The sequence below is a fragment of the Mytilus galloprovincialis genome, chromosome 8 (assembly GCF_965363235.1).
Source record: "Mytilus galloprovincialis chromosome 8, xbMytGall1.hap1.1, whole genome shotgun sequence".
NCBI classification, from domain to species: Eukaryota; Metazoa; Mollusca; class Bivalvia; order Mytilida; family Mytilidae; genus Mytilus; species Mytilus galloprovincialis.
This window is the reverse complement of record NC_134845.1, coordinates 74,367,887-74,389,507: the sequence shown is the minus strand read 5'-3', so window position 1 is coordinate 74,389,507 and position 21,621 is coordinate 74,367,887. Positions and strand designations below refer to the sequence as shown.

Genomic DNA, 21,621 nt, shown 5'->3' with positions numbered 1-21,621 from the left:
GATCAATAAATTTCTGCAGCAGTCCCTAAAGTGTTGTTGTTATAAGACTCTCTACTTTTTATGTTTTTCATCATAACGACTCTGCATACCCCCGGGTATCCACTTTATGGACTCTACCGTACTATAGACTCACCAGGCGTTGGTTCACTTTCGTTTGTAATTAACTATATACTGTTGTATTTCATACAAAGCGTACATATTTAAGATGTTAAAAACCCTCCTCCATTGAGATTGACAATAACAGAGAGTAATGGCATAGAACTAGATTTTTAAATATTATTCTATCTTACTCTAGTAGGTTTTTCTTGATGATCGTAATCTGATGATCTAGCAGTTGACTGAGGTTCAGAACTTCTTGTCATTTGTTCCTGTGTTCTAGAACTACTTTGACTGAACTCATCCTGAGGATAGTGTGGGGAGACTGGATACACAATACTGGGATACTTGTCTTTGTTCTTCTGTATTACCTCCTGTTTATTAAATAAATTTTAAAGTATAATTACTATTGGGATAATGATAAATTAACTTATGTACCAATAAAACATTTATTAATGTATCCATTTGGGAATCATGAAGATGGCTGCTTCATCAGGGCCTCAAAACTACATTCAAGGTTGAAAATTGTTTATCACTTGTTCAAAATTGGTTGTCTAGGTAACCAACCCTTTGATGATCTGTAACCACTCTTAATATATTCAGATTCAATTTTTTTTCTACTTCAGAACTTCCTGTAAGCTAGAATACTAAGGAAAAAAACAAAATATGTGTGGTGATAGGCATTTCCTAGGATTTTAAAGTATTATAAAACAAGAATGTGTCCATAGTTCACGGATGCCCCAATCACACTATCGTTTTATGTTCAGTGGACTGTGAAATTGGAGTAAATACTCTAATTTGGTATTTAAACTAGAAAGATCGTATCATAAGGAACATTTGTACTAGGTTTCAAGTTGTTTGAACTTCATAAAAAAAAAGTTGACAAAAACCCTAACCTGAAGCTAGACAGACAGACAACAAATAAACAAACGGAGGTGCAGACCGAAAAACATAATGCCCCTAGGTGGGGTAAAATGAAGCATAGCTCAACCATTCAATGTAAGAATTAGCATGAACAAGAAGTGTGGAATGAATCATTATAAATAATCCTGATATTCTTCTTATAAGTTTGAAACATTGAAGAAGAAAAAAACAAAATGTCACCTGTAGATCAAGTTGATGTTTTAATCTGAGTCTAGCTAACTCTTGTTCATACTGTTCTATCTCAGCCTGAGTTGTAGCATTCCTTGTAGCAGCCTATAACAAGACAGATAATTTTAGTTAATTTGTATTGTATTTGATCCTGTTAAGATCAAAATTTTCTATCAATTTAATACATCTGTTGGAAAAAAGACTTTACAATGTAATATTTTTTTATATATTAGGTATGTATGTTACTATTCAAATATGAAAAACACTATGCTGGATGTGTTAAGTATTAAAGTATGTATATAAATATGTATACTTCATAAAAACCAATCAGAGCCTGTTACAGATAATGATTACAAATAGACATATTGTGTATGTATAGAAACAATAATGATAAGGCTTATGATATATGTATGATCCTTTAGAAATAAAAAATAAAAATTTTGTTGCATTCCATTCATGCTAAGAATAATTTCTTTACTGCTTTAGTTATTTAGGTGACTTTCTAAGTAGAAAAATAGCAGACGACAGATTAGCACAGAGAGAATGTCTCTAAACCCTTTATTATACTTGTACAACATGCTAAATACTGACAATGTATATATTATATATAATTGATACTGACAATGAAATTATTATAGTTACTAAGTACAACATTCTACCCATCAATCAGTATTCATCTTCTAGTTACACAGATCATTCTAACATAGTTTTTTTGTAACAAGGGTTTGAGCTGGAGGGTGTCATTTATACTGAGGGCATAAAATGTTCTGTGTAGCTGCACTAATTCCATGGTCTGCACAATCAATATGGTGTTTTGGTTGATGTAATAATTCATTCAATAAAATCAAATTCTTATCATACTGAACTAAAACAAACTTTTTTTTATAGTACTAAGTTTTTCCTATGGAATTAAATTCAATGGTTTATTTAACTATATATAAACTTCAGGATAAATGAATATGACATCTGACAAACAATAATATTTTTATATTACTTAAATATAAAGTAATTCACACATTTTATATATAATGCTGGTTCCTTGCCACAGATTTTTGATACTGGGTTAATTTGTAAATTTTTTAGTTTTTTTCTATTAAAGTTATTATAACTACATTTTTTTGTTCTAGAAGTGTCTTGCCTGTATTGCTGCAGTTTGTGTTTATGTGTAATTTTGACTGTAAAAAGTGAGGCCATACAATTTATCAGTAAATACAGAATTTAAGGCAAGAGGCTATTTCTCAATTTTGAAGATAAGCTTCAGTCTAGATTTCATAAAATTCCATAAAGGGCTGACAAAGTTATTGATTTCAAAACCAAAATTTAATCACCTACTCATAACCTGATTAGTGATGCTACCTACACCACTAACGGAATCAAGAAACCTTCTAAAACACCTGCCAGACAAAAATCAAATGTTCTGCTGAAATCAAACCTGTGATTGTGTTAAGTGCTGTTGTAGAAACAAATCACCAACTGTGCATAAAAAACAGATCTTCAATTGATTTTAAACTGCAACAATAACACAGTGAGAAAGCAACACATATTTCCCTACTGAAAACAGAGTATTCCTTTTGTAAAACTAGGCTATGACAAGTTATCTGCAGAAGTTTTCTTTTATTCAGGCAAGAAACAATCTGTTTACACCAAGTTGAAATTTACCTTGAATTTTTTACTGAAAAGCTAGCCATTAAAAAATAATCAGAGGGAAAAAGAAGTTGGCATTTATACTTTTCAACTAATCGCCCTTGATATTTAATGAAGCTAACTAAATCTTAAGTAAATTTTGGCTTTCTTGACCATCTTGAATTAGAATTGGAGAAAAAAAGGGGAAGGGCTAAGTCATCCAACCAATGGAAAAGGAATTGACATGCTGTAATTATTTCTTTCATTGTGTTACAAGACTAGCAAGTATATGCCAATTAAAATGTAAGATAAACTTTTTCTAATGAAAGATTGTACACTAAAATAGAAGTCTAAAAATAATCAATCGTTGAACATTTAGACACCTTAGCTACATTAAGTCATCAAGGCCTTATTCTTAACTGGCTTAGGTGTTCAAAGACTGTGTTGCAAATGGCCACCCCTGTTACATAAAAGCCATCTTGCTAGATGGTACACTTTTTTTCTAATTTTCACTAGCTCGTAAGTCTGATATTCATTCAAATTGTAGAACATTTGTTTTGTCTGCCAGCTGGTATTAAAGTATATATTTGGCTTGTGACTTGATCACAAACTTGTGTGTGTTTATTTGATAAAATATTTCAACTTTGAGTATATATTCAATGATAAATTTCAACTTGGTGTATATGTTCAATGATAAATTTTAACTTGGTGTATATATATGCTCAAGTTATGAAGTACAGGTTATATAGCTAGTTGAGGGAGAAACACACACAGTGACTGTAGACAACAAGGTAACACCACGGGCCAAATTAAACAAACCTTCTTGGGTTTAGTGGGACATTTTTTGTTTACTTTGTCCCCTGGATTTCGTTTTGACTGTAATATGAATGTTTGATATATGTAAATATGAGACTGCAAGATATCTCAACAATTTTAATTCAAAACTGTAATGCATACTGTTTTTTAACTGCATCAATTTTAATACATTGTACTTAAAAAATCAAAACATATCTCAGCACAACAAAACTGGGTATTTCTATAGAATTAAATATGTTATTTTTTTCACCTTAATATGCAAATTGTGTCACTGACAAGCAAATCAAAAACACTTTCATGTTTAATAAAATCAATACAACTGCATTCAAAATGAACTCATTCACTGCATGTCCAAACCAAAGCGTAAAATCATTTAAAATAACAATTGGGTTCGGAATTGAAAAATGGTTATGCTGCAAAGTATGTTTTAGATATTTTATCTATCTTTAATATATATCAGTGTCCATCTAAGAGCAACTGACTGAAGGTACATTTTGGACATTATTAGAAATAATAATAAATCAATCATGATCCCAAGTTGCATGAACATGATGAAAAACAATAAATTATGACAACTTTTTTTTTCCTTAATAAGAACACTTTTTTTCACAGATGCTACAACAGTGTAACTTCACATTAAAATCATAAAAAATGTTTTTATTTGCCATCACTAGCTTTCAAATATTTAAGTTCAACCTGGTACATCTGATTCAGCTAACTCCAGAAAACTGATTAAGATGTACAAATGTATACAGTGTTATTTTCCAAAGTACTTATCTATCATGTCTATTTAATTTTAACAACAAAAATAGTTTACAACTGTAAAACTGATAAATTAAGATTTTTTTTTTGTCAAAATATACTGGCTCTATAAATAGACATTTTCTCATGCAAATCTTTCGCAAATCATGCATTTCACTCACGGTATTGTTCTGAAAAGTCAATGACACAGACTACATGAACTTTATGAACGAAAGAGTTATTATTTAAACAAGATCTATGTTATTATTACTGTGAAAAATGCAACAGGAATTAGCCTCACATTAGTTAAAACTCATATTTAAAACTCTGATCACATTACTTGTATGAAGTATGGTTTGTAAAAATGAGAAGATGTGGTATGATTGCCAATGAGACAACTATCCACCAGAGTTAAAATGAAGTGCTAATAGCCAATGTCCACTGACCAACAAATATGATAACTGTCCACTGACCAACAGATATGATAATAACTGCACAAAGTTATTTTCTGAAGTTACAGTAAGCAGCTCATCAAATGTAGTGTACAAGAATAAATCCTTCTGTACAAACAAATGATTTTGTTTAAAAGTACAATTTTTCTCCAACATGCATGGTGGTATGAATTCAATATTTCTGAATAAAATCTGATATAAAAGAAAAAGAATAGACTTTTTTGTATTAAGGGCTCATTTAACATTTACAAAAATACAAATCATTATAAAGTGGAACATTAAATCCTCTCTTTAAGATCTTTGCATTTAAAAAATTTAATATAGTGATGACTCTTTTTTATAGAAATAATAAATATTTGTGGCTAGATAAAGAATACAGATTAACAAGTATTTCATCTTTTAATTTAATTGTGCTTTTAAAACTTCGTGAACTGCAACTGAATATATATTAAAAAAAAATGTAGCATTTGTACTTTAATTTAAGAGAAAGAATTATCTAAAATTTGTGAAATGAATCTATAAGGAATGCACATGAAAAGTGTAGTAAATATGAAATTTTTCATGATGAATATATCTCCTTAGTATTCATTAATGATACAATGACATACAAAGGTAGATAACTCACCTTATCCAGTAACATCTCCAGATTACTGACTTGTTGCTTCATCTCCATGACTTTCTCCTGTGATATCTCAAGGTCACCTGATAATTGCTGATTGTGTGTTAGTGTCTTATTTAATGTTGATTTCAGTCGATCTTTGTCATTTTCTAAACTATGGCGATCCTGTAACAAAGTACAAGACAATGATTTAAAATCTTATGGAAAACTGTTTTACTACTCAAGGCGCTTTCAAATAACAAATAAGTTTCACTTTTCATTTCAGAAAATTGATGAACCAACTTCCACAATCATTTTCTATGCTCAAAGGACAAGAAATTGGGGTAAAACTCTAAAAATTTTGCATTTGAATTAGAAATATTATATATATCATAAAGAAGATGTGTACTAAGTTTCAAGTTGATTGGACTTCAATATCATCAAAAACTTCCTTGACCGAAAACTTTAAATTAAAACTTTAACCTGAAGCAGGGCAGACAGACTAACTAACAGACGGACGAACAAACAGATGCACAAACTGAAAAACACAGTGGGGCATAAATATGTGCTTCATTGTGTGATATATGATAGGGAGGGTTATCATAAAGTCTTTAATATTTTATCAACAATTTGTACATTTTTTGGTGAAAGTTTCAATATAAATGGAATGCTTGAATTTGTTGTATTTTAATAAAATTTCAAATTACTACATCATTCAGAAATATATCATAATATTATGATATATTCAGAAATATATCATAATATGAATTTATATTATATGTTATGTGGACCAATTTCCCATGTTATAACAGGAGACCTTAACATCGTTCGCGACCGAGAGTTAAAATCATTCCTCAGTAAAGGACCTAAATATCGTCCCCCGTCAACTATTAACTGGAATGAGTGTCGTAATATCATCAACGACTCACTCCGCGCCTACTGTTTGAAATGGGTAAAACGGGAAAAAGCTGACAAAAAATCTTTGGACTCTTTTTTTAATTCAGTAATGAAGATAGTTGATATTCGAATACAACATTTTAAAGAACATTTTACCCTCAACAAAAACTATAAAAACCCTATTTCGCGTATCAAAAATAAACTAACAGAACTAGCCAAGGAATTTGTTTTTGTCCCGGCTGATAAAGCTGCGAATAATATCATTATTGTTTGACGTAAATTTTATATAGAAGTTCTGCAAAAGGAAATCACGAATTCACCAACATTCCAACTGACTTCATTTTCAGAAAACGACATCTGTAACAAACATAAACTTTTAGCTACTTCTTTACAAGCAGAACCAAACACAATGAAAGTCCCAACTATGTACTGGCTTCCGAAGCTGCACAAAAAACCTTACAAATATAGATTTATTTCATCTTCCAGCCATTGTTCAACTACTAAATTGTCTGTTTTACTTACTAGTACACTTGGTACAATAAAAAACCTGATAATAAATTGTTCAAATAAGGCCTTTGAAAATAGTGGAATTAATTACTTTTGGAGTGTCAAAAACTCGTTGGAAGTACTTGATAAATTGCATGCATATATTGGTGATTTTGAATCTGTTCAAAGTTTTGATTTTTCTACCCTATATACCACTTTGCCTCATATTCTTATTAAGAAAAAATTCACATCCCTAATTAACTGGGCATTTAAAAAGTCGGAATGCGAGTACATATGTTCAAACTCTTTTAGATCATTTTTTAGTAGCAATAAACAAAAGAACTATGTCAATTGGACATGCTTTGATACTATTTATGCACTTGAATTTTTACTTGATAACATTTTTGTTCGCTTTGGAGATTCCGTATATCGTCAAGTTATTGGAATTCCAATGGGGACTAACTGTGCACCACTTATTGCGGACCTGTTTTTGTATTGTTATGAGTTACAATTTATGACTAAAATTAGCAAAGACCCATCAAAACAACATTTGATACAAAAATTTAACAATACTTTTAGATATTTGGATGATATATTGGCTCTAAATAATGACGACTTCAGTATGTATACTAAAGAAATTTATCCTGTAGAACTTACTTTAAATAAAGCTAATGATAACAATGACCACTGCCCTTTCCTCGATCTTGATATCTATATCATAAACGGGAAGCTTAATACAAAAATTTATGATAAAAGAGATGATTTTTCATTTCCTATTGTTAATTATCCATTTTTAGATGGTGACGTTCCCTTGTCACCATCTTATGGTGTTTATATATCTCAACTTGTACGATTCGCTCGTGTATGTAACAATGTATTAGATTTTAGCGAGAGAAATTTATGTATTACTGAAAAATTATTACACCAGGGTTTTCGATATCACAAACTGGTCAAAACATTTACTAAATTTTATCACCGGTATAAGGAAATAATTCGTAAATATAACTCAACATGCAGACATCTTATACGTTCAGGTATTTCACATCCAAAATTTTATGGAAATATTCTTTATAAAGCACAAAAATGTCAGTATTCTCCTCAGAAACTAACAAAACCTTTAAATAGACTTATTAAAAGGGGATATAGTTACGATACTGTTGTCAGGTCATTAAAGATTGCATATTTTGGCCTTAACATTGATTCACTGATAGGGTCTTTGCATCGGAACTAAACACATTTATTTCTAAAAAAACAGTTGTTGGCATGACACGGGTTATATTCTTCTCATATATTTTATGATAGTATGATACTAAACCCCTAACGGGAGGGATTGTACCTGATATTCATATGATGAAGACATAATCTTTCAATCAGTTTAATTGAGGTCTGGAGCTGGCATGTCAGTTAACTGCTAGTAGTCTGTTGTTATTTATGTATTATTGTCATTTTATTTATTTTCTTTTGTTACATCTTTTGACATCAGACTCGGACTTCTCTTGAACTGAATTTTAATGTGCGTATTGTTATTCTTTTACTTTTCTACATTGGCTAGAGGTATAGGGGGAGGGTTGAGATCTCATAAACATGTTTAACCCCGCCGCAATTTTGCGCCTGTCCCAAGTCAGGAGCCTCTGGCCTTTGTTAGTCTTGTATGATTTTAAATTTTAGTTTCTTGTGTATAATTCGGAGTTTAGTATGACGTCCATTATCACTGTACTATTATGCATATTTTAGGGGCCAGCTGAAGGACACCTACGGGTGCGGGAATTCTCGCTACATTGAAGACCCATTGGTTGCCTTCGGCTGTTGTTTGCTCTATGGTCGGGTGGTTGTCGCTTTGACATATTCACCATTTCCTTTCTCAATTTTATAACAAAAATAAACTGACCTTGAAATGTGTATATATATTTGACAAGATGTTACAACATGCTTTTACAATAAAAAAATAAAAATCTAATTAATTATAACTCTGGTATGGAAAACTATGCCCCAAACCAAGGAAAATAGTAAACAAATTATAAATATGAATAAATGAATTTACCTTTCAATCAAATTTTCATGTAAAATTGACAACAACTTCAGGTTAAATGCAAAAATAAATATAAAATACTATGATCACAATTTTTATGATATTTGAAATATATTTGAAAAACTTTTGCTCAAAGTAAAAAAAAACTTATTAACAATCTGGATAAATTTCGCACATTTGTCCAGATCAACAGTCACAAAAATTATTTTTGAATTTCAAGTGAATATATGAATTTAACAGTACAAAATTATATAAACTGGAGCAAGACCTGACATTTTTTGTTGTTGTTAAAGAATCCATGCACCACTAGTTGGTGCTTACCTGAATTTCTGACAGGTGTAAAACTGTGATCAGCACTGATTGCAGAAATGAAGTAAAACAAATGAAAAATGGTCTTGAGTATTGTAAAAATTCACTGATGTGGTATTTTGGGAAGAAAAAGGAACATTATTGGGTAAAATGAGTCAGAAAAAAACCCAATATCTGAAATTTTGACTGCTTTAAGAAAGTGATGTTCTTTCAAAGTTCTGACCACTATAAAGACAAAGGTAAATATTCTAAAAGTCTTGTCTACATTGAGCATACATGTGCAACACTTTTTCTTAACAGTGGTGTTTATGTACTGTTACCATGGTTACATACCCTTGTTAGAGAGTCTAATTTGTCTTCTAACCACCGAACCTTTGTTTTCAATGAATCAATTTCACTCCTTTTCAGCGTTACTTCTTTCTGCATTTTATCTGCAACCTTTACCGCTGAAATATACAAAATCAAAACTTAACCAATATTTGTTATGGGTAATGCAGCCATCAAATGCAAAAATATGCACATTTTTCAATGTTTGATTTCTAATATCTATATATAGCTAGTAAGTAATAATTCAATACCCAACTGTTTCCCAAATTTTGTTTAACAGTAACACTGGCCAAAAAATTACTTTTGAGGACATTTATGCTATATGATAATAAGGCCACAATACTTTAATGTTTCCTATATTAGCTGATTTTTCTAAAAATTTAAAGAGAGAAGCTCATGATGTTATTTCAATGACATATATTCTAAAGCAATTTGAAATATACTGAAAATCAGAATTTTTTTTATAGATATTTTTATAATTGGGAAAATTACATCAGGAAAGATTTCCCAAAAATGAAAACTTGCAGTTTAAATTTTGACGGTACAATACTATTATTCCTTTCACTTCCTTATCTATTGTTTGGATGAGGTCAAATTATATTTTTGCCATAAAAATTAAACTCTAATGCAAATAAAACAATAATGTGTCCCTAGTACATGGATGCCCCATCCGCATTATCATTTTCTATGTCAAGTGTACCGTGAAAATGGTGTTAAAACTCTAATTTGGCATTAAAATTAGAAAGATCATATCATAAGTTTCAAGTTGATTGGACTTTAACATTATCAACAAGAATGTGTCCACAGTAAACGGATGCCCCACTCGCACTATCATTTTCTATGTTTAAAGGACTGTGAAATTGGAATAAATTCTCTAATTTGGCATTAAAATTAGAATGATCTTATCAAAGGGAACATGTATACTAAGTTTCAAGTTGATTGGACTTCTACTTTATCAAAAACTACCTTGACCAAAAACTTTAACCTGAAATTTGCACTATCATTTTCTATGTTCAGTGAACCGTAAAATTGGGGTCAAAACTCTAATTTGGCATTTAAATTAGAAAGATCATATCATAGGGCACATGTATACTAAGTTTCAAGTTGATTGGACTTCAACTTCATCAAAAACTACCTTGACCAAAAACTTTAACCTGAAGCCAAAAACTTTAACCTGAAATTTGCACTATCATTTTCTATGTTCAGTGAACCGTAAAATTGGGGTCAAAACTCTAATTTGGCATTTAAATTAGAAAGATCATATCATAGGGCACATGTATACTAAGTTTCAAGTTGATTGGACTTCAACTTCATCAAAAACTACCTTGACCAAAAACTTTAACCTGAAGCCAAAAACTTTAACCTGAAATTTGCACTATCATTTTCTATGTTCAGTGAACCGTAAAATTGGGGTCAAAACTCTAATTTGGCATTTAAATTAGAAAGATCATATCATAGGGCACATGTATACTAAGTTTCAAGTTGATTGGACTTCAACTTCATCAAAAACTACCTTGACCAAAAACTTTAACCTGAAGCCAAAAACTTTAACCTGAAATTTGCACTATCATTTTCTATGTTCAGTGAACCGTAAAATTGGGGTCAAAACTCTAATTTGGCATTTAAATTAGAAAGATCATATCATAGGGCACATGTATACTAAGTTTCAAGTTGATTGGACTTCAACTTCATCAAAAACTACCTTGACCAAAAACTTTAACCTGAAGCCAAAAACTTTAACCTGAAATTTGCACTATCATTTTCTATGTTCAGTGAACCGTAAAATTGGGGTCAAAACTCTAATTTGGCATTTAAATTAGAAAGATCATATCATAGGGCACATGTATACTAAGTTTCAAGTTGATTGGACTTCAACTTCATCAAAAACTACCTTGACCAAAAACTTTAACCTGAAGCCAAAAACTTTAACCTGAAATTTGCACTATCATTTTCTATATTCAGTGAACCGTAAAATTGGGGTCAAAACTCTAATTTGGCATTTAAATTAGAAAGATCATATCATAGGGCACATGTATACTAAGTTTCAAGTCGATTGGACTTAAACTTCATCAAAAACTACCTTGACCAAAAACTTTAACCTGAAGCGGGACAGACGGACGGACGAACGAACAGACGGACGGACGAACAGACAGACGGACGCACAGACCAGAAAACATAATGCCCCTCTACTATCGTAGGTGGGGCATAAAAACTACCTCAACCAAAACTTTATCCTGAAGTGGGAAGAACGGATGAACGAACGAAGGGACGAACAAACTGACGCACAGACCAGAAAACATAATGCCCATTAATGGGGCATAAAAAAATTTGGCTTAGTAATGTCCCTCAAACATTCAGATTTTTCTCCTTATTTAAGTGAAAAAGTCATCCTATCTTCTTATCTAAAATTCTTAGGATTTCTGTGCTCTAAAAGAATTTTTAAACTGTCTGCCATTTGCAAATGTCTTTATAATCATTTAATTAAGTGTAATTTCATGGACAATGAAAATCTAATTTGTCTGTTATCTTCAAAACACTGCTCATTTACAAGCCCCCAAGGAGATATTTTTGAAGGACTGAGTGCAAATACTTAAGAACTTAAGATCTTTGCGCAATCAGTTTCTTTGTTGAATTAATGAGATGAAACATTGAAATCTAACAAAAAATTTTGAGTTAACCAGGGAAAAACCATTAAAGGCATGTTTTTTCATCTCAAAACTTGAGAACTTTTGTGGGATTGTAAAATAAATTCACTTATACAAGTGAATTTTTTTAGAAAATTAAGAGGAGATTATTCAAACATTATAATTAACTTATAAAGGTACTGGTCTTTTTTTTTTTTAATTATTTGAGTACGGTAAATAAAGAATTCTTGTACAAGATGTTCCCCTGACTGTATTTAGCATATGATAATTCCAACATAAAAACTTTGTTTGTTGTGTTCTAGTAATAAGGTGTCTGCTCATACAAAATGGCTACCCCAAGAGTATGCAATGGCAATGTTCATAATTTGTAAAAGGAAAGTCTAAAAGTAAGAAAGATTAAAAATAACACAAAGAGGTTCTCAATGTCATAAAATGTAAAAAAAATTCACAAAGTTTGAATTAGCAAAATGTACGGAAACGTCGCCATGCGACGTCATCAAAACGTCATCTTTTTAAAATCAGCGAATACAATATGTTCCAAGTATCCATTTCGTAAAAAATGAAGAGTAAGCATGGACTTATATCCAATTGTTCAGAATATTTTAAGAAATTAAACAAAAGCTCGGTTTTCAGACTATTGACGATGCGAATTTAAGCATGGATGCAATTTGGGTACTCCTCATTACAGAATCATTGATGGTTTGGAGGTTAGTTCAGACCAATTTTTCTATGATTTCAAATGAATTCAAAATTAAATTGGTGAAACCATATAGTAAATAATGATACATCTACAAAATAAACACATACTGAAAACTTTTGTGTGAAGCATATATAAATGTAGGTTAAAAAAACTGTCAAAATAGGTGCAATTTGGGTACCCTCACGTTAGTCATGTAGTTGAGAAGCAGTAGTATACTAACATGTAGGATAGAAGAACTAATGATCAAATGGACTCCCTTATCACTTTGTACCACAAGTTTCAAAAAGTGGGGGTATTAAATTCAGTCTGATTAAAATCACACCTTCAGTTTCAAAAATAAGACCGCTGAGAGGTTTAATTTTAATCAGACTGGGTATAATTAATAATATTTGTTACTTTAAATGAACAGTAACATAACTATCGGTCATAATAAAGCCCTCATATGATGCCTTACCCTGGTGGTCTGCAGAGTCTCTGGTTCGCATTGTTTTCTGGGCTAGTTTGACTTCTTGTTCAGCAGCTAAAACATAAACAGATGAATTGTTATCAAATGTCATTAATACTCAACAAGTTATAATCTAAATAAATACATGAAAAATACAAAAGTAATTGATGGCCACTGGTTAAAACTTTCTCAAAATTGATATACACAAAAATATCACCGTATTGCAAATAGTGCAATGGTTTAACATATGCAAACAATAAATGTCAAATGAAATCCTAGAGAAAAAAGCAATATTTTACACAGCAGCTTTTTTTTTCTGTTCTTCATCTTGAATATCGATGGTGGGTTTTCAAACTTAAAATATAAAAGTGTGTATACCTTACAATAATAACATGACCACTTACTGTCAAATAAGCCTAACTCTTACCATACTTGATTGCTTACTTGGTGTTATTTTTTATGTAATTCTCCTTGTTATATGAATTCTAACCTTTAATCCGTGATTGCATTCTACTTATTTCTCTTTCACGATCAGCCTTCTGTTTTTCATAAATATCTTTTATTTTGTCTTTTTCCTCAGTTACTGTTGCCACTTCAAATCGACTTTCTTTAAGTTCCCGATACAAATTGTCTTTTTCATGCTGAACTATATTTGTTTCTTCTCTTCGTATTTGTAATTCTTCCATGTTATGTTGCTTATCTTCTTCTAACTCTTTAATCCTTTTTTCCCGTATTTTCATTTTCTTTGACATAGTGTCCCGTGATAATTTTAATTCTTCCAGAGCTTTTGTCCTCTCTTGCACCATGACCAGTAAGTTTTCCTTCTCGTCACGTAAAGACTCTGTTGTTTTTGATGTACTTTCTATCATATTAGTAAAGTTATTAGATTGCTTCTGCAATATTTCTACGTTTCGTTCTTTTTCATCTATTTGTATATTAAGTCTCTCTTTCTGCGACTTCACTTGTGCCAGTTCTTCATTCCTTTGTTCCAGTAAGTTCATGTAATAATCTTTTTCCTGTATAACTCTTTCAATATCCGACTTTTTATCATCAAGCATGTTAGTCACATGACATTTTTCAGCTTGTATTGAATCAAACTGAATCTTTAATGACTCATATTTATCACTTGTTTCATGATACTCCTTTTTGAGGTTGTTATTTTCCGAGCGATTTAACTCCAATTCCAAACTCAGTCTATTACATTTTTCAGTTATGCTACTCAACTGTGACGTTAAGTTACTAATCTGGTCAAAGTGTCTTTCTCGCTCTTGTCGCTCGGCAAAATTAATCTGCAAAATGTAAACCAAATAAGATTCTCTGCTAAATTTCAGTCAAACAAAAAATATACTGAATTGAATGCAAGTCTAAAATTATTACTCTTTAAACAAGTAAGCAATAAGCATCATGACAATGCAATCATTTAATGAAGTACGTTTATGAGTATCGAAATGCATCAAAAGAAAATACAGTTCTCTATGTCTTTAATTTCTTTTTAAATATTACTATTTTACTGATTATACTTAAAATTCAGCTACATGATAACACCTTCTTTTGTTTATTCATGGAAAAGGCAATGCATGTGACACAGCATATTTTTATGAATTTCAAAAGAAACCCATTTTAGCAATTTGGATATGGCCACACATACAATTCTACACTAAAACATCACTACATTATAACATTTCAGCAGAAGTAAAAGTAAAAATAACAATAAACTTTAAGAGATCTATGGCAACAAAATGTCAAGTGAAATTATATACAGTACTCTAGTTTCCATCAAAAATAATAAATTAATGATAATTACTTCAGTTGTTCTTTTTATCTGACAAGTTCTTGCCTGTTTTCCCACTTTTATATGATAATAAACATTGATAAAAACTAAACTTCAATGTTAAAATAAGTTTAAAAGTAACACATATATCTTTGAGCTTCAAAAAAATTAAAATCAAATTTATAATATTACCTCATACTCCTCATCAACGTCAGAAAACCAAGACATAGCTAGATGATTTATCTAACATAAGACCTATACAACATGCGGCATAAAATATATTTAACGGTATGTATATTATTGTCCCAATCAATTACAGCATCGTTTTGTTTAAAAGTTAATTTACAAACAACATTTCTTATCAAATTAGTGACCCAAATATTAACATTTGTAAACAATAATAAAAATATAAGTTCTAATCTTGAATAAATCTTTCATTTAAAGGGACTAAATCACAAAGCTTAAGACTGAATTAGAGCTTTGCTTAAGCATAGATTAAATACCTATTTAATTTCTGTACAGAAGTATGTCCGTTCATTAATATTGTATTATTGAAATGAAATGACAGAAAAATGATATATTTTATTGAAAGTTTTTCTCATGACAAACATTCTCAATCAATCTTATTCATGTTATTCTTTTTATTTAAAACAGATACAATGTAATACATATTATTTAGCATGTCCAGGACAATGGACTGTTATATTTGTTTTTAATTTATTGTTTTTGCATTTCAATTGTTTCACATTTTGTCAGGTTGGGGCTATTTTTAAAAAGCTGACTTTACAGTATGGGTTTTGTTGATGTAAAACTTGGGTATATCTAGTGTAAAGTCCACCAAAGAAAGCTGAGTTACATAAGCAATATTTATTAAATACTTAATGATTTAAAAAGCTGGCACTGCCAATTGATGCTTCCTGAAACTCCACATTTATTGAGTGAAAACATTTTATATTAGGGGTTTAACATATTCATATGCTTGGAGGGACAAACAAACATGTACTATTATTGCTAATATTTCACCTGTATAAATATATTATAATTCATAATGGGATAACATCCTTGAAAAATAAGCTTCAATCCAGAAAACATTCAGTCAATGAACCACAACTAAAGGTACAGGGCAAAATAATCTCCATGGAAATGAGATGTTCCAATGCCCTTATTATCTGACCAAATCACAAAAACACTGTAAATTCGGAAATTATTGTGAGTTTTTATTATTGCGAAAAATGTGACATGGTTATAATCGTAATAATTTAAACTTGCATTTTAAATTTTCTATATGTATTAAACAGGATATTTCTAAATATCGCAAAAATTAAAATTGCATTTTAGTCTTAAATTACAAAATGGCAATAATAAATGCACACAATAATTTCTGATAAAGTAATACAATTCTGACGCCACCCTCATTTCTGGAAACAGCATACTAATGTCTCGCTTTTTGACTGTCAAGGCAACACCAGAACTACCTATAACGGAATTAGCTCTCCCCGTGAGAAGTCAAAATACTTGTACAGGTACTTGATATAACAAAACACTTGTACAGGTACTTGATATAACAAACAAGCCAAGCAATAACAAACATAAATTAATGCACAAGGTACATACAACTCATTATTCAGTTATGTGATAGAAAGAAAAGACAACAGAGTGAGCAGTGACCTGTTTCATTATTTGACAAGTTCATCAACATTCAATTTTTCCACAACTAAGCTTTGATCAATTTTAAATAGATATTTTTCTAATTTCTTAACAATAATCCTGCTCTCTTTCTGGTAATTGGACTTTTTTTTTACTAAAATTAATATTTATTTATGTATATGCTCAGAGTGACCCTGATAAAAGTCAGTCTGGATCAAAGTGTTTGTGATCAATGAAGGGTTAAGATTGCAGTTATTTTGCAGAGGGAACTTCAAAGTAAAACACTGCATTGTATTTTGGATTGGAGATATCTCCCTTTGTCAAACAATTGTATATTGCACAAAGGAAATAACTCCAATTCTAAATATTAAAAATTCAACAGTGACATCATTGATATTTTTTGATAGATAGATTACTGTATCATGCCAAAACTATGTACTTTCAAGTAATATTGTTTATTTAGACATTTTCTAGCTTGCTATGAAGTATGTATTTTCTGATGGTTGAAGGCATAACAGTGACCTATAATCCTTAACATGTTTGTCATGGAGGATAGTTGTCTCATTGGCAATAATATCACATCTCTTTATCGATATTATACACATCATACTGAAACTTAAATACATTTGAGAATATGTCTTGAACTGTACATGGATTGTATGTAAAAAGTGTTGTGCTCAATGCACTTTTGTTTTGTTTTTTGCTACAAAACTAGAGCTAGATCTGGAAATCATAATTATCTAGTTTTATAAGGGTTTTAATTGCTTGAAGCAATCTTTACTGCTGAAACAATACACCTTATCCCTATTTGTCCGCCATTACTGGATATCACACAGGTTCCCGTAAAATTTTGACGTCATAAAGCAAACATCTGACGCCACAATGGAAAAGTGATTGTTGTATGCCTCAAAAGTTCAAGCGGCCGGGTCAGCCGGGATTAGCGATAAGGTGTATTCTAACATAGAAAATTGTATATCCAATATAATTATTATATCTTTAACATCAATATAAATTCTACACATTTGATTGTGGTACATGTATTTATTCACTTGAGATAGTTAAAATTTAAAAAATTTAATAATCAAAAGTGAACAAATATCATACTTGATGGAAAAGTGGTAGCTGTTAAAAATACTTAGCTATTTTGTATGACCTGAATTATAAAATGTTGACAAACAAGTACAAACAGATGGTAGATGAAGAAAAGAAGTGATAGTAAGGTAGTTATTGATTACTTTAAAAATTAATAAATATATTTGCACAAATTCTAGGAAAGAAAAACATTGTGTACAATATATGTTCAAACTGTGTGGCATAAACAAAACAAATACCAGTGTTTTAAAAACACGAGGATCTTGGATTGGCTCCTAAAATAAAGTCAGCATTTATTTAATGGGTAAACCATTACTTTCAAAACAATTCAAAATATGACATGAATTGTTTTTGAATTTTTAAAATGCATGATAATATCAGACTGCACAAATAAAAGTTTAAAGGGTGATTGATTGTAACATGATTCAAATGTGGATGTGGTGATTTGCGGAAGCATGCTTGATTCATAAACTTTATTAAAACTTTTTGTTATGTTCCCTATTGGAATTTTGAAAACAAGGAAAACTTTTTGTTCAAATTGATTATAGGAATTTCACTTTCAACATTATATAATTTACTCACATGAATTGAAACTCTTTAAACATAAGTTTTTGTTTAAAATAATGTCTTGAAATATAACCTGTTTAGGTTTTTGAACATGCTAATTTTAGATAAAGGCCTAGAGTCAGATGATAAGCCACCATTAAAAAAGCTTTTATCTTTATCTCTATATAATTTAATTTTGGATGTAACACGTCCTCTGATTGGCTGACGTTATTTTGTTATCAGCCTATAGACATAATTAAGTCATGACTCATGTGACCAAGATGTTATCAACGTTTTTTCATGGTTTTCTACGTCTTTAAATGAAATTTAGAATTAAATTATAAGAAATGACTGTAATATTTTTTTCTGTCTATTCAAAATAACATAAAAATGTGGTGCACACTGTTAAATAACCGGCTACGCACGTTATTCAGTGTGCACCAAATTTTTTATGTTATTTCTTCATAGACAGAAAAAAATATAAGTCATTCTTTAATTGAATTTAGTTCATTAGACCAAATAGCTGGATGATGAATTGTTGTTTGATGATACAGCAGCATGAAATATTTCATGCAGATTCAAGATGATACCAGATTTGATGAAGACGGAATATTTTACATCAAAAACACAATTTGAAGTTAATATAGCATGAAATGTATTGAAACAAGTTAAATGTTTAACTGTAAACAAAAACAACTAATAATTAAAACTTATTAATCATAAAAAAAGAAAAAAATAATATCTTGGAAAACTCACCACTGTATTTACATAATCTATACATGTGTGTTGCTGTGTTTGAAAAAAAATGTTTAATACCTTAAATGTAAACCAAATAAACAGGCTGAACCTTTAATCTGAACTCAAGATCATTGATAACTAATCTGAACTCAAGATCATTGACACAAAATCATATATAGCTTAAAACATAAATGACCCTTAATGCAGAAACAAATTTCATCACTTCAATAGTGATACACGTAATCATGCAGAGAATTAAAAGCCATGTTTTAGTCTACACCATGCAAAATATTATAAGTGATAATGGCCCATGCATAGACTACAAGCAGATATTAAAATCAAACTGACGACCTTGCAGTTTTTTAGCATTAAGGGGCCTGGAAAGCAGAATAAAGTTAACCTTACAATAATGAAAGAGTCGAATTTAAGGCAATAATTACAACTGTGATTGATAAAAAAAAAGTGCGGCAGAGGTGTGACATAACTGAAACTTGTTCTAAAATCAGGAAAACATCTTTTATTTTTGGATTTTTATCACATATTTACGAAAGATAGAATTTCTGAAACTTTAGCTGTTTTACATTTCTTAATAAAATTTCCTTTAAAAGTATGTGTATATATATATATATTTCTTGTTCAAGTTGAATTATCTCAGATTTAGTGTTTGAATTTGTTTTAAGACATTATTCTTTGCTAGGAAAAAAGCATTAAAAACATACCACACAATAGCATAACATGCAAAACACTTTTTCAGGCAATAAATGACCCCTGACCTTTATATGTCCAATAACACACATACAGTATATTAACCCATAACCTCCTTAACACACAATCCTACACCAGTACATACTCCACATTAATGTATACACAAATATACTACACCAATACATACACCACATTAGTGTATATACACATATCCTACACCAATACATACACCACATTAGTGTATACACATATATCCTACCTTTTGATTTACTTGTGTGTTACATTCTTGTTTTACAAGCTCTAACATTTTATCCAAACGATCCACATCTTTCTGCTTGTCGTCAAGTTTGTTTTCTAAATCTGTTTGTCTGACACGAAGCTCAGTCTCCTTCTGTTGAAGCTCAGAATTTCTCTTCTTTTCTGATTCATAGTCTGTGTTTGCTCTTGTCACATTTTTCTTTATGAATATAAAAATATAAATTATCAAAATCATGTGATTACCAAATGAATTCAACTTGATTAGACATGGTATCTTTACAAGAAGAAAAAGATATTTTTTGAAGACTGATCTCCAAATTTATAAGTCAAAGGTTAAATCTAATCTGTATACAAATATGTGGTGTATACTACTTTATATTACAAATTGAAAATTCTTTACATTAAGTTGTTGTTAAGGCCACTTCTAATTATGTAAATATAATTAAGTAATACATTTGAATAACTTTTTTTAGTAAACAAATATATTTGATTTGTTCTTGAAAGGCTTGAATAGGAAAAAAGCTTAAGTCAAGTGTTTGTATTGTATTTCGTCTTAACATTTGTGATTGAGTTACTATACAATAAAGACCCTATTTGTAAAGCTAACAATGTATACAAGGAATTCTTTTAATAACCTAACAAAGGTGTATAGATTTACATATATATTTGTATGTTGGCTGTTTCAACTATTAAAACAAAAATTACTATTCACAACAAATTGTATCTTGTTAATAATTTCCAGTTTTAAATCTGTCATGAGTTTCCATTGCAACAAGGATAATTAAAATGATAATTTGAAACATTTCCAGATATGACTAGAGTCCTCTATGTTTATATATAAAAAGATTAACATGTGTTTTTGGGGCAAAATATTTTATCCTGTATCGTTAGAAAATAAATTGCTTCAATGAGCACAGCCTGATACGGCCTCAGATGTTTTAAACCCTGAACAGTTGGGGCAAATTTGGACACAATATTCAAGCTTGATACTGTCTAAATTTGAATTGTGATCAAATTTTTGACATGGTTTAGGTTTCTGACACACAAAAAAAATGTCAAGATCTTACAAATCTATTGCGCTGTGCAATTATAGATTTTTCTTGAAAATTTGAAAAAAAAATTAGAACCCCTTAATAAAAATAGAACCCCCATACTTTTGAATCTCCCCCATGAAGCAATTACCCCCACACTGAATCCCAACATTTCCTTTGTAGTAAGGAACCTTGAAGTACAATTTCAGAGAGATCCATACTCTTAAACACAAGTTATTGACTCAAAACTAGAAAATTGCTTGTTTTTGGCCCCTAATTCCTGCATGAATTGGGCGATTACCCCAAACTCAATCCCAGCCTTCCTTTTGTGATATGGAACCTTGTTGTACAATGTCAAAGAGATTCATAAACTTACACACATGTTATTGTCCAGAAACTACAAAAATGTTTGTTTTTGGCCCTTTTTGGTCCTTAATTTCTAAACTTTTGGCCCCATAACCCCCCAAAAAAATCCAAACTTTCTACTTGTAGTATTGATCATTGTGGTACAATTTCAGAGCTATTGAAATACTTAAACACTAATTATTAACCTGAAAGGAGAAAAATGATTGTTTTG

The 21,621-nt window shown here is 30.4% G+C and overlaps 1 protein-coding gene across 1 annotated transcript in view; it reads right to left on the bottom strand.

The window, feature by feature from the left end:
- The window catches only part of LOC143042560 (uncharacterized), a 66,183-nt gene that overhangs the window by 11,480 nt on the left and 33,082 nt on the right, over positions 1 to 21,621 (bottom strand). The window contains exons 14-22 of the mRNA XM_076214941.1: positions 20,015 to 20,212; positions 19,069 to 19,101; positions 13,747 to 14,545; positions 13,266 to 13,331; positions 9,473 to 9,585; positions 5,446 to 5,604; positions 3,631 to 3,687; positions 1,201 to 1,293; positions 291 to 470 (exon numbers count right to left, since the gene is read on the bottom strand). Coding sequence (XP_076071056.1) covers positions 291 to 470; positions 1,201 to 1,293; positions 3,631 to 3,687; positions 5,446 to 5,604; positions 9,473 to 9,585; positions 13,266 to 13,331; positions 13,747 to 14,545; positions 19,069 to 19,101; positions 20,015 to 20,212 — 1,698 coding nt within the window. The remainder of the gene's footprint in view (positions 1 to 290; positions 471 to 1,200; positions 1,294 to 3,630; positions 3,688 to 5,445; positions 5,605 to 9,472; positions 9,586 to 13,265; positions 13,332 to 13,746; positions 14,546 to 19,068; positions 19,102 to 20,014; positions 20,213 to 21,621) is intronic.